The following is a 15230-nucleotide window of genomic DNA, read 5'->3' on the forward strand; positions in this document are numbered from 1 at the left end:
ATCGAGAACTCGCATCACCGTTCAGGTAGGATATTATATTCAGGTATAACAATAACGAAAGTAGGTTGTTGTGACTTGGCTGTTGTGAAGCACTCACTGCACAGAGGTTGTCTACAGCTGTTTTGAGAACTTTAACAATTAGACTAACACTTAGTCTCTGAATGTATATAATTTTGACTGAAACAAACAATTCGTTTTAAATTGAAAAGTCCCAGTGAGAAGGGAGATTCAGAGCCTGAAGAAATCTAGACTTGCTTCATTTAGGGCTTTCGCACTGCAGGAATAGCTGGGCAGGAGGGAAAATATGTGGTTCGGGGACTTGAGACAGACTATTTGGCGTGTGACGTGCACTCTAACATATATACAGCCGGTGAATGTATAATTGTTTAGTTACATAACAGACTGGGGGATGTTACCTCCTTCTCACGATACGTGAACGTGTAGTATAGTCCCAGTGCCGTGTTCTCTTTGATCCAGAGCAGCAGTAATGCTAGAGCGCATCCGTGGTGTAGTAGCGCAGTGTCTGTCTGGAGAGGGGAAGGTCCGTGTGTCGATTCCCGGCCCCGCCGTACCTTAAGGAAAAGACTACTGTGGACATAATTTCGTTGTAAGTCTATCACAGACTTTACTAGCACACCGTTCAGCAAGAGCCTTACTTGGCATTAGGCAAGAGCCTTCTACTTGGCATTAGGCAAGAGCCTTCTACTTGGCACGCGAGCGCTTACACACAACACACGTTGGCACTAGCAGACACAGACACACACGCTTTTTTTTACATTAACACGCCCTCGCGCTTGCACTAACACACCCACACCACGCACGAACGCTTATATCAACACACACACTCTCGCTTTATACACACACAAACACACAGGCACTAGCACAGACATTACATGAACACCACATATACAAACACGGTTGCACTAACACACACAGACTACACCACACACATACACATAAAATACGGTGGCACTAAGACACAGAGCCTACACCACCCACACATTACACTTATATTAACACACACACACTAGCACACACACTTGCATTAACACACACACACACACCACATAAAACACGGTGGCACTAACTCACCCACACTACACCACATGCACACAAACTCGCAGGCACTCGCCCACACACTTACATTTAGACCACACATACAAACACGGTGACACTAACTCACCCACACTACACCACACACACAGACACACACACAATTGCACTAGCACACACATACACACAGGCGATTGCGCGAGCACATACACACACACTTACATTGCATACACAAACACTTACATTACCTGCAATTGTCTTCAGCACGACTGACTGACTGACTGAGTTTAGTTTTACGCCGCTTTTAGCAATATTCCAGCAATATCACGGCGGGGGACACCAGAAATGGGCTTAACACATTGTGCCCATGTGGGGAATCGAACCCGGGTCTTCTGCGTGATGAGCTAACGCTTTAACCACTAGGCTACCCCACCGCCCCCTTCAGCACGACGGTCAACCCTAATGCAGTTATATTACCCCGTCCACTTATCCTGTACACAGTAAACCACGGTTATACCGAACACACTTGTAACGAACCGACTGATATAACGACCTGTCTTTCTGTTCCAGACACTTGCTGTATACTATAGTCGCAATGCGTATAACGAACTACGCTTATACCGAACACACTTGTAACGAACCCACTGATATAACGACCTGTCTTTCTGCTCCAGCCACTTGCTGTATACAATTGTCGCAACGCGTACAATGAACTACGCTTATACCGAACACACTTGTAACGAACCGACTGATATAACGACCTGTCTTTCTGTTCCAGCCACTTGCTGTATACAATTGTCGCAACGCGTATAATGAACTACGCTTATACCGAACATACTTGTAACGAACCGACTGATATAATGACCTGTCTTTCTGTTCCAGCCACTTGCTCTATAAGTAGTAGAGGAATGATTGTACGGGACCAAGTCCAACAAAAGCCTCTGCAAAGCCTTATTCCCCAAATAAGGCTTTGGTCGGAAGGCTTTGGTCGGACCCTTAGCTCTTGCTACCATTACCCCTACTATAAAAAAGTTTGGGACGCTAGCGGGATACGAACGCACCTCTTAGCCGCACCGCTTAACCGACTGAGCCACCGGGGACATTACTGAAAGTATGTTGGTATCCTGGGATTGTATTATCTGGGCTGCGTCTAACGTGCCGCTATGCCATGTTTACCTCGACGAAACAGTTTAATGTGAATCGCCTATGATCTCTTTGGTGTTTGTAATAAAGGCTTGCTGGGCTTTTTTCACCCCTTGTTCTATGTACTTTTTTTTCTCATCCTCGCTTATAGCAGACTTACGAGACTTGGATCGAATCTCTTGTTTCATTCTATGATATTTTGCGAGTTCAGAGAGGACTAAACGAAACTCCTCCTCTGAGATCTTACTGTCAGTGAGTGCGGTGGAAATAAGATCGCTTATGGTGTTAAGCTTTGCTTCAGCTAGAACCCCGATCTCATTATGCTTCAATGCTTTACGATGCAGTCTGCGGGATACAAGCTTAAGCACCACCCCCAACACCCCTGTCACCCCAGCTGTTATTTCGAGCCCCATCACTATAGGTGCGGCCACGATGGTAGCTAACAACCCAACACCTGCCACCCCTAGGCCCATGCTGGCTACCATAAGGGTAGTATCAGTCCCGTCCACGGTATTGAAAGCTCTATGGTACTTCTTATATAGTGCTTTCCGCTTGTCGCGGTCTTGTTCTAGTTGGCGTTTTACATCACATAACTGCCTCAAGCGGAACCCGTCTACGGTTTCCAGGGTCTTTGCTACTTCCTCTACGACTGGGTACAGCCCCATCCTGTATGCCTATAATATATATTACAAAAGATATTTTAATTGGGTTTCAGTTAATAGCCTATCTAGTGTTCTGGTACTAGTTCAGGGATATAGTTCAACCCCATAATATATTTTAATTGGATTTCATTTAACCTTCGATTAATGTACTTAAAGCTGATAATACTTAGATCAGCGTACGTGTAAAAAAGCGGGGTCTTAGCTCTACGCCCATTAAAGAGACGAACCCCCTCAAGACTTGGTACAGGGTCATTTCCTGATACCTTAATAATAAGGCAACGTTGGTTACTAGCCCTGTCTTTCCACCGTATCAACATATCATCTATAATGTTACGATGCCCAGGAAACGAGGTATCTCCGAGATAGACGTCTATGATGAATGTGAAGTTTTCCGCGACATTTCTAAAAACCTCTTGGTGATCGAGTAATTTTATCTCTGTCTTTACCCTCCCACTGGAAGCTAACATGTTGCCCGAGTGGTCTGGTATTGGTACGACTTGGACACTAGATTCCGGAACGAATGATCCTATAATCATGCCGTTGTTCCTAATCTCGGAGATAGTATTATTTTGTTTCAGGGAGATATAAGGTGCGGTGAGAGTTAAGTTTAGTAACCATTCAGGCTCTTTAAAATCTGATAACGACACCCTCCTATACACGTTGTCTTTCAAGTGTAGGATGTATAAGGTGCCTTCCTCACCAGGCTGGTCGAATCCCTCCGTGTCCCCTAGATCGTTAAGTGTAGTGTTGGGACGAAGCCAAGACATTGCTATAATACTATTACGATATAGTTTCCAACTGGTTTTCTGATAATAGTTCAGGGGTGCACTTCACCCCCATGAAGTGTATGTTGTCGGGTAGGAAGATCTTGGTTAGTAATATCGTGTCTTCCACGATCACGGTGACACCCTGCAGACTGGTTTTGGAGTCGATTTATGTGCAGCGTTATGCTAAGGTATCCTATATTCACGGGATTATGATTTATATCTAACACCGATATTATCAGCTCAGGGATGTTGCCCTGGGTTAACCTCTTATACTGCCGAGGTGAAAACGATTCAGTTCTACCGTCGTTGTATTTCTCCGTTTTCACCGGTACGGCTCTCAGTATAGTGGAAGGGTGACCCCCTTGAATGTTGTCAGTTGTGCTAACCTGGCTGAGATGAATGCACAGCTCTCGATACGGTACTAGGTCGGGTAACTTAGTGCCTGTGGTGGTAGTCGTTGGTTTTATCTCATCAGGCTGCATACCGAGTGTCCTCGCCAATGGTCGGCCAAGTCTCAAGGAGTTTCTTCCGTTGTTGATTAACACCACTGTGCCGTTTGAGTCGTTCATCTTGAGTTCGGCTCCTATGGGTTTGAAGACCTCATCGCTTAGAGAACACACGCTGTAGTAGCCGGCACTTATCTGGTTGCGAGCACCACCTACGAACAGTTTATTGTTGCTAGCGTTGATGTTAGTCCATCGCGGTAGGTAGGTTATATCGCACAGTGCTACTTCGAGTTGACCCGACGTATTATCGATCACGTGCGTCAGCTGAACGGCCTCACCGCTCATTATTCCTGGAAGTGTTATGTACATGTTAGAGTATATATGCTCATTATATAATAGTTTTAAAATGTACTCCCCTGGAGTGTTTTACCCTAAACTGGACGTAGATTTCCCCCCACATGAAGATCGTGGTCGCTGCCGGGTTGTATTTCGACGCCCAGTTCATAGATGTGTTTGATAAGTATAAGTTTTCGGTGACTAACTCTAAGGTAGTTCACGCTTGGTTCAACAAACCGATGCAGTTCTGGCAGAATCAACTCAACTTCGCCGTGTGGTGCGCTACAACGGGGTGTGGTGTGACATTGACCGACACTCGGCGTGGATCGCTGAGTCAGTCTGTGTTCACGTTTCACGTGTACTACCAGGTCAGGCGTATCCTCAAAGAGATCAGCGCCCCGCTCCCACAGGAAAAGGCGTGGAATGCAGTAAACAACCAATACGATAGACGGGCCTACGAACGTATTTGCAACGAATTCGAACTAAACACGAAGACGGATTGGCGTTTGCCGGGACCGAACCATGGGTTGGGTATCCCCATCGTTCACAATATGCCCCTCGTGGAAGCCAGCGAGAAGTTGAAAGAATGGGATTACGAGTCGTATCATCACATCACAACCAACGAGTGGGATGACCGTTACATGGCTTTCGACAACAGTAAGGATTACAGAGTCTGGAGGTTTGAGCAGGGGGCAGCGGATGACTGGAAAAAGTTCATGCTGGACACATCGAAAGGGTTTACTCGTGCCGGGGTAATCAGGTTAAACGACTCGATTCGAACGTACGTGTGGGCGCTGTTGGGTGCGCAGACGCAAACGCGTTCCAATATCCTCGACAAAACCACAGCTTGTAGAACTGTTACGGCAGAATAGAGCTATTGACCTACAGTTCATACCCACTGAGCGCGCTGTAGGTAATTATTTAAGAGGCTGGCGCATGCATGTTGATAGGAACATAGACATTACAGATATTAAGCCACTGATAGCTGATAAAATAAATCAGGAACTAACCAGTCTGGGAAGCATCAAGTTTCAGATCACAGTTAAAATGTCACTCGATAAGCAAGTTGGGGGAGGGGTCACTGAGTACGTTCAGCCTTACTTCAGAGGTAGGCAAGAGGTTGTCACGCATACAGAGACCATAGACGCATCGATCGATACCAGTTTTCAGCAGATACGGGAATACCTAGAACGCTACACACACTTGGGGTCCGGGTGGGCTGTAGATAAAATCGATAATGTCTATCTAGACATAGCTAACTACGTGCCGTTCAGAGGCGGGTCATACCTAGACTTGCCCCCCCCTACTATAGGAAAAAACAGGCCATGGTAAACGTCAAGAATAGAGGAGACGATTGCCTGAGGGTAGCTATCAGGTCAGCCTTGTTTCCAGCTGACACTCATTCAGACAGGCTTTCTAGCTATCCCCAAGATGATGGGCTCAACTGGGATGGTATAGATGAACCAACCCCCATATCCCAGATCACTAAAGTAGAAAAACAGAATAATCTAGCTATAAATGTCTTTGGGCACGAAGGTAACACAACAATAGTACACAGGGTCAGCCCATCGTTGGGGGAGAAGGGTCGCCAAGTTATCAATATATTCATGATCCAACGAGGTGAAAAGTATCACTACACGTGGATAAAACATCTCAGCCGGTTGTTGCACGACCAGTCGAAACACGTTGGGAAAAAACACTTTTGTGTGCGATGCCTACACGGTTTCAGCCGAGCTGATTTATTAGAATCCCACCGGGAGGATTGCCAAGGTGTGGGGCAGACGGCCATACGGGTCGACATGCCCAAGGAAGGTGACAATATCCTAAAATTCGACAACCACAAGAACCAAATGTCTGTGCCTTATATCATATACGCCGACTTTGAAGCCTTGGTCAAACCTATTAAGGTTGTTGGGGATACCCCAACCACACTCAAAACACAGGAGCATGAAGCCTGTGGGTTTGGATACGTGGTCGTCCGTTGTGACGGGGAAACGAAAGCTCCGGTAGTGTACAGGGGTCCCGACGCGGCTGAAAGGTTTCTAAAGTGTTTGCAGGAGGAAGAAAAAATTATTAGGAATGCACTGTATAGAGTCGCTCCCATGCGTATGACCCGAGCCGACCGACTAGCTCACGCCTGTAGCACTAATTGTCACGTGTGCGACTCACCACTGAATGGTGATTCCGTGAGAGATCACTGTCACGTAACCGGTAAGTATAGAGGCGCCGCTCACAGCGCGTGTAACCTCAAGCTTAGAATCAACCCTAAGATAATAAACATCCCCGTTGTCTTTCACAACTTGAGAGGGTACGACTCACACTTGATCATGCAGGCCATCGCGAAAATCGATGGTAATATAACGTGCATCCCCAACAACATGGAGAGATACATCTCCTTCAGCTTAAACGGCCTTAGGTTTATAGATTCAGTACAATTTCTATTGTCTTCATTAGACAGTCTGGTCAAGGCCAACGATACCTTCCCTATCACCGACCGATACACAGACGCCGAGACTAGACCCCTGCTTATGAGGAAGGGTGTGTACCCCTATGAGTACATGGATAGTTGGCCCAAGTTCGCCGAGACCAGACTACCTCCCATCAGAGAATTTTACAGCAATCTGACCGACTCGGAAATATCCCAAGACGATTACTCGCACGCGATTAACGTATGGAATAAACTGGGTTGTAAGAACCTGGGGGATTATCACGACCTGTACTTGAGGACAGATGTACTGCTGTTAGCCGACGTGTTTGAGACGTTTAGGCGGACATGTTTCAAGCAGTATAAACTCGACCCCGCATGGTATTACACCAGCCCAGGTCTGTCGTGGGATGCCTTGCTTAAAAAGACCGGAGTTAAGTTGGAATTGCTTACAGATTATGACATGCACCTATTCATTGAGAAAGGCTTGCGAGGCGGGATCTCCATGGCAACCAAACGATACGCGAAAGCAAATAATCAATACGTGAAGGGTTACGACCCTAGCAAGCCAACCAATCACATTCTCTACCTCGACGCCAACAACCTGTACGGCTGGGCTATGAGCCAGTATCTACCCACAGGGGGATTCGAATGGGTGCCACAGGAGGTCGATGTTATGAGCATCGCACCAGATTCAAACAAAGGTTATATCCTCGAGGTTGACTTAGAATACCCCAAGGTATTACACACATCACACAACAGCTACCCCCTGGCCCCCCGAACGTATGAGGGTTAACCCAGACTGGATGTCTGAGTACCAACATAACTTGTTAGGTGGGCGGGTGGCAGACGTTGAAAAACTCGTGCCTAACTTAATGAATAAGACCAAGTACATAGTTCACTATCGCAACCTACAGCTGTACCTGTCGTTGGGTATGAGGCTGACCAAAATACACAGGGTGCTCGTGTTCGACCAGAGCCCATGGATGGAGCCTTACATCAGAATGAACACAGACCTCCGAAAGCTTGCCACCAGTGACTTTGAGAAAAATCTCTACAAGCTCATGAACAACTCGGTGTTCGGTAAGACTATGGAGAACCTGAGGAAACGCGTGACCGTGAAGCTGGTTCGGTCGAATGAGGAAGACAAGCTCAGGAGACTGATAGCCAGTCCGGCATTCAACCGTAGCAAGATATTCACCGATGACCTAGTTGCCCTACACATGAAGAAAAGCCACATAAAATTCAACCGGCCTGTTTACGTGGGGATGAGCATCCTCGATTTATCCAAACACCTGATGTACGACTTTTACTACAACGAGCTTAAGAAACAGTACGACGACAGGTGTGAAGTGCTGTACACTGACACGGATTCCCTGCTGATGGAGATTCAAACCGAGGACGTGTACGAGGACATGAAAAAACACCTCGATTTGTACGACACCAGCGACTACCCCAAGGACCATGCCATACACTGTAAAAAATAGTGTTAGGCATTAACGCGTTAATATGTTAAATATTTAACACCTCCGTTTATACGGAAACCTCAGGTGTTGATTTGCCATCGCCTTGATGTTAATCATATAACACAGGCGTTAATGTGTGGTAGCCTATGTACATCTTCAAACAATGTCAATGCACAGCGATGAGTACGATAGATCTTGTTGTTAATGAAAATGTGTATCATATTAGATATGGTAATGTGTTCGAAATATTTAAAAATAACTAATCTTACCTCAGACATTTTGGTTAAATGTGCTGTACAGCTGGAAAGTTGGTCTAAAGTTATTGCCCCTCTAACTAATCTAATTGAAATAACATTGGGCTAAATGGAATAAGATGTCGTACTCCTTGTTTTACACATACACGTAATATTACTTGCATACAAGTACGACTTACGTAATATTATTAACATCAGTGTTCATTTATTTACACCAGTGTTAATATATCTCTCTTCTTTATTAACATTATAGTGTTAATCTGTCAACGCAAGCGTGCCTCGATACATTTTGGCGCCAATGAATGGTGATCGAGGCAATCGCTGCATCTCTACCGGCCTCATATTACATGATACCTAGACATTCTTTAGATATCTTCAAATGGATGTCAGCATGTTCAAAACGCAGTGATTTCAATGCGAATATCGTCTGTCAACTCGCGCGATCGTAGCCTAAAGACGTAAACGCTTTGATGAGGCAATAAGTTATTTTTAGAATGTGGCGTGCCAGTTCGCTAAAAAGTAGGGAAAAGTGGTAACCCACACACGGGATATATTAGTATCATTTTCATTATTTCCATGAAAAATAGGTATCACTTATTGAGACAGGTCATTATGTATGTAACATGACATTGTGACAAATGAACCAAAGGAGGTAACTCTACGGCAACAGTGCCGTCATCTTCCAAAAGTGCCGTCAAACGTCATCTACGGGGTTTACACATTCCACTGCACGATCCTCGCCATTTTTAGAAGACTGGGCAAGCTGACGTTGTCATTATTCTCCCCAGGTAAAGCGCTATGCGAAAATATAGTACACACATTGATGACATTGCGAAGATAATGTTCACATATTAATGTTTACATGTTGTATTGATGCTGGAAGTCTAAGATCATGTGTAAACAGTGAGTCATAACCTAGACTGGGCAACCACATAGTCAAATGGGTGGTGTACGTTTATCTAAAACATCTGAATCAGTGCAACTCCCAGTCAGGTAAACAAAACAATGTTATGAACTTATCCTACTTGGAACTTCAGGTGAGTATTTCAACTCAAATATTTATTGTATCATTGTAGATTTAAATCGAGTATATTGTTCACTGGGAAAATGTAATTCAATATTCTTGACAGGAACCGAGAAATTGACCTGTCTGACTTTCTGGAATTATGATCTACAAACAATAAGATGAGAGAAATAAATACATTCGAACATCATTACATTTCCATTATGGTTCTGACCTAACCTAAATGTGGTCTTCAGGTTCCCACTTACTTCCACATTAAGTGACATGATACTTTCATTTTGTTTCAGCAGATCTCTCAAGCCGCAGTCTACTGTCTGGGCTGCCAACACCAGACAGGATCCCCTTCCTGATCTTGCACCTACTACGATTGCAGCCCTTCAAGCAGGTGAAAGGAGCAGCCAGATTTTTAACTCTGTATTGAAGCAGTGTGAAACAGTTTACACAACTGTTTATCCATCAATGTCATCTTCACCATACTATCAATCAATCGTCCAGGAGGATGGTGGCAAAATATCCTTCATTGGCCTATGCACATGGCAAGACACTTTGGGTAAGTTTGAGTTGGTTTCAGTTTATATCTCTTATTCAGTGATGTAGTGTCAAAGTGCATACATACTGATAGTTCACATATCCCAAGTACTCGACTTTTACCAATTTCAACATATATGGCTCTTGTATTACAGAACTTGATATTCTGTGATTCTTTTTGTTTTATCACAGAGTAATTATTTTCCGATAATGTTTTTGGTTGAACTGCATATGATTTAGAATTAGGTACTCTTCTGTTAGATTTCAGTAAGAGCTTGTGATTTAAAAGCACTCTTGTCTGAATGTTCTTTTCCTAAATAAATGCATGAGACTCAATACCCCAATTTGTGAATTCGTATAAAGGTAAAGTCAATATTATCTGTTTGCTATAACCAAGAAACACACTCCTTCCTTCTAATCGGAGGTTAAAAACAAACTCTCCTATTGTGTCTTTTCAGAGCTTTTTTGTGTCCAAATTGAGTCAGCGATGCCGCACCAATAGATTTCAAAACAATGCAAAATCAACAAGACCTGCGCCTAAGGATTCTGAAGATGCACAACCTCAGAAGTTGTTCAAGATGGCTAATAAATCATCAGGTGTGACATCAGAGAAAGATTTTGCATCCCATCTTGATGAAATAAAGAAGGAATGGGAAGGAAAGCAATCAATTACTCATCTGCAAACTCTACTAAAACAGACAAGACAATTCCGCAAAGAGTGGCAAACCACCTTGAAGCCTGGGAAGATTGAGCCCATTTTAGAAAAGTTCCCTTGTTTTGAGGAAGGATGCTTTGTAAGTATAAATCATTTGAGCTTATTCAACAGCAAATTTTGTTTCAAATTTAGTTTCCCTAAAGTACTACCATGGACATCTTCATGTGTCCTTAAACCCTATTTATTATATACGGACATTACAGGTGTACAAAAGTACTTGTACAGTGTTAGCACATTAGTTGATTTATGGTCATTGTTGTTCTAGTGTTAATCTTATATTGAACAAGCAGGCAAGCCCTGTTGCATGTCTTTGTGCCTCTTAATCATTAAATACATTCTAACATACTGTTTCAGTTGGTGTATGAATTCTTTTGCCAACGCAGTGATGATCCAGAGGAAGCGAGGGAAGAAATTGCCAGAAATATGAAATGGATAATGCACACTGTCGTATCTAAAAAAACTGCACCTGAGGCATGTATTAATGGCTCCAGAAAACTCAAGATGTATATTTTTTCAATTTCTTGTTACAAGTTGCTTGTCATATGGCTTATATTATTTAATATCATAATTTAATATGTTTCTATTTAGATATGGTGAACTATCAAAATACTTAACTAATTTCACTAACCCTCTGTGATACCTTAATATGTTAATTAATATTGATTTGATATGGTTATTGTTTCAAACTGGGTTAACATGTAATTGGAAATTTTATTTCAATAATTATTGTTTCAAATTTTCAGGGTACTGATGCTGAAAAAGCATCCAACTGTTCGGGATTTGTAGAAGCTTGTTTCCAAGCAAAGGGCAAGGGTTTGAAGTCAAAGACCTGCATTACCATAGTCAATGTAAGATTTTTTGAAAATGATGTTCTACTGTAAGTATTGTTACACTTGAAAACTGGTTTACTTCATTCCTGAAGTAAGTGCTTATGATCAGCTTTATGACAAATGGAAATGCATTAGACTGCAAGGACAGGTGATACCTTTATGATAAAGATATATTTAAGATATTTTTTATTTGCAAATAGCAGTATAGTTAAGAATAGATGTTTCATTTACTTAATGCTGTTGTGAGATCAACTTGTAAACTGACAATATTCAGCCGTAACAAAATGTTATTTTATGTTAACAGGATGTGAAGAGTGTGGAAACAGTTCCTCAAAAACATCTGCACAGCCAAGTGGAAGAGGCTCCTCATCTTGTGGTCTTCCTTGACAGCTCAAAACACATCCTATGCCAGTACATTGTGGAAGAGGCTCCTCATCTTGTGGTCTTCCTTGACAGCTCAAAACACATCCTATGCCAGTACATTGTGGAAGAGGCTCCTCATCTTGTGGTCTTCCTTGACAGCTCAAAACACATCCTATGCCAGTACATTGTGGAAGAGGCTCCTCATCTTGTGGTCTTCCTTGACAGCTCAAAACACATCCTATGCCAGTACATTGTGGAAGAGGCTCCTCATCTTGTGGTCTTCCTTGACAGCTCAAAACACATCCTATGCCAGTACATTGTGGAAGAGGCTCCTCATCTTGTGGTCTTCCTTGACAGCTCAAAACACATCCTATGCCAGTACATTGTGGAAGAGGCTCCTCATCTTGTGGTCTTCCTTGACAGCTCAAAACACATCCTATGCCAGTACATTGTGGAAGAGGCTCCTCATCTTGTGGTCTTCCTTGACAGCTCAAAACACATCCTATGCCAGTACATTGTGGAAGAGGCTCCTCATCTTGTGGTCTTCCTTGACAGCTCAAAACACATCCTATGCCAGTACATTGTGGAAGAGGCTCCTCATCTTGTGGTCTTCCTTGACAGCTCAAAACACATCCTATGCCAATTCATTGTAGGAGACAATGTAAAGATTTTTCTTCAAACACAGTCATTGTTTGATGCAGTGATCAGTCTCCTTGGGAGTTACTATGTTTTTGATTTGGAGTACCCCCCTGCATATTGCCAGGTTCTTGGTCTGCTACAGCACTGGGTTGTATCTGACATATTTACTGGATCAAGGACATCCAATTGGATAAAGTTCAGTGATGAACTGACAAGATCCAAAGATAAACACTGAGATATTAGAATGTTTCCCAATCAAGCTTTGAACTTTCAAAAAATCTTTTGGGTAGTAATGCAGCAATGTATACCATTCTTTTATCCAATGGCATGATATTTCTCTAATAATATGTTAAAACAAAGGTAAAAAAGTCAGTTATACCAGGGAACATCCCAAGGAGACCTTTGTGAAAGGAAACAGACTGATTCTTCCTTTAGTTTTCATTACAATGATGTTGTCTATTTCAAATTTATGCAAACTGCTGATATTCTAAAGAGAAAGATTATTATACAAATTATGAAAGCCAAACTTTTTCAAAGACCATTCATAGTACCTATTGTTCATTCTGTTAAGGCAGACAGAAGTGTTCTTCCTGTTCAAAAGAATTGAATTTCATTTATTGTGCCAAATTGAACTAAACTTCGACCACATCGTCTGTTCTCAATAAACATTATCTTGAACATTAGCCATTGTGACATGATGATCAAATATATAATGATCTTATATATACCCCATAGGGAGTTGTTTTAAGTGTAATCCATTATATTACCCTGCAATCAAAAAGTAAACTTTCGTTCACTCAAGACAAGATTACAATTGTCTGATTTGAACTCTCGCACACTTCAGGAATTTCTGAATTTCGCTCACCTAAGATTAGGAGATGTCCTCCATAATCCCTCATTGTCTAAGGAATAGCACGCTTCATTGCTTTGCCTACCTTAGACAATACCTGATAATTCAGGGAAGTACTTTGCCTATGACAGAGTACAGATTATCCTATTGTTGTGCCAACACATATATTTGGTACTCATTTTTTTTATTTCTTCACCAAGGTGATTTTGATAACCATCATTAGTGGACCATTAGTTTAGTGATATTATTGTTTGAATGTAGAGGTATGTTGCTTCTATTGTTTACTTTTATACCTGTTTAATGCATAGGATAGTCAAAAAACCTCTAAAATTTATTTTTGACATTTTCTTTTCTTTTCATAAGTGGGGGGAAAATACTGTTATTTTGATACTATTCTAAAAATGCAGTTTTGAAGAATTACTAATGATCTGCCTGGGAACATGTGTCCTGATATGACCATGAAGTTTGAAGTTTTTTATGCTCTAATGCTCAAATGGAGAAAGAGAATAGTTAATTTCAAGCTTTATCAGCGTTTAAAACTCAATTTTATTTGGCACTGTCTACCTTGTAATGTATAACGATGGCTTTAAACAAAGCAGTAGTTTCACTAGTCCTTGGGCTACCTGTATTATTTGACAATTTGGACTGCGCTATAGGACTAGTGCCAATTTTGATCCTATATTCTCAAAAAATGAAAGCACCATAGTATATTTCTGAAGGTGATGCCTACACTGTGCAGCTACTTTAGGTTACAAATAGCAATATTGTTTATATGTGTTGTCAGTGTTGCCCTTATATTGTTCATTGTCTGATAGTTGCAATATGTATTGCAATGTATCAGTTCTTTTCATTAATTAATGTATATATGCATACCATTTTGATACGGTCCCAGCCGTGGAAGGAATGATTATCCTCAAAATACATGCCATTATCCATGTTCTGTTAAAATTCAGTCAAGCGTTCACCATTCTGTTCCTCAAGACTAAAGGATTAACAGTATTACCGGGTTATTTTTGCATGTGCCCTAAATAAATATGCAGTATTGTGAAGGATTCTGTGGACTCCTCGTATCTGCCTATGTGCATTGAATGTAACAGTTTGCTCAATTTTTATGAGGATTTGATTTTTATCCGATGAATAAATTCAATTGAAATTGTGATTGCTGCTTTAATTTATTTGGTTGATTACTATTAGTTGTATTATATCGAACCCTGAAACTGTACTAAGTCCTTTTGCTTTCATATTGATTACACCATAATGAATGTGAAGATAAATCTTTGTCACCATGTCTTTTTTCATTTGGGAAATTATCACATTCAGTGTAATATCAAGGAGATTAATCAAGTTTCAGGGTTTTCAACAATAGCGGAACTGCATGTCACAATATCTGAAGACAACAGGAATTATTCTAGAGTTAACCATTGATGAAAGTTAATACTTGGATATACATTTCAGCCCACTTGGATGTACATTTCAGCCCAACTTTCTCAAAGAAGTAATGTGTGGATCACATTTCTTTGTTACTTTACAATTGTGTTAAATTATTAACACTTACATCCTTATAAACATGTTAATGTGTGAAAAAGTGTTACCAGCAAGCGTTATCAAATAAACATGTTAATGTGTTAATCTTGTAAACACTTTAACATGTTATTAAATTAACACTAGTGTTAAACAGTATTAACACTTTAACATGTTAATTTACTGTTACCAAGATAGTGTTAATAAT

The 15230-nt window shown here is 41.7% G+C and overlaps 2 protein-coding genes across 2 annotated transcripts in view; one reads left to right on the plus strand and one right to left on the minus strand.

Annotated features, from left to right (window-relative positions):
- LOC124266982 overlaps positions 1 to 15230 on the minus strand; it is an 82511-nt gene that overhangs the window by 12100 nt on the left and 55181 nt on the right. The window lies entirely within an intron of this gene.
- Positions 10075 to 11392, plus strand: LOC124266987. Its single transcript, XM_046701829.1, has 3 exons — positions 10075 to 10126; positions 10563 to 10898; positions 11174 to 11392. Exons 1-3 carry the CDS (start codon positions 10076 to 10078, stop codon positions 11390 to 11392), a joined length of 606 nt encoding a protein of 201 aa, XP_046557785.1. The 5' UTR covers position 10075.

Source organism: Haliotis rubra, unplaced genomic scaffold (genome assembly GCF_003918875.1).
Source record: "Haliotis rubra isolate DU_JTF1 unplaced genomic scaffold, ASM391887v1 Scf1290, whole genome shotgun sequence".
Taxonomy (NCBI): Eukaryota; Metazoa; Mollusca; class Gastropoda; order Lepetellida; family Haliotidae; genus Haliotis; species Haliotis rubra.

Coding starts and splice junctions, on each gene's coding strand:
- LOC124266987 (XM_046701829.1), top strand. CDS start 10,076: ATGGTGGCAAAATATCCTTCATTGGCCTATGCACATGGCAAGACACTT. Junction 10,127..10,562: donor CACATGGCAAGACACTTTGG/GTAAGTTTGAGT, acceptor GTGTCTTTTCAG/AGCTTTTTTGTGTCCAAATT. Junction 10,899..11,173: donor GTTTTGAGGAAGGATGCTTT/GTAAGTATAAAT, acceptor ATACTGTTTCAG/TTGGTGTATGAATTCTTTTG.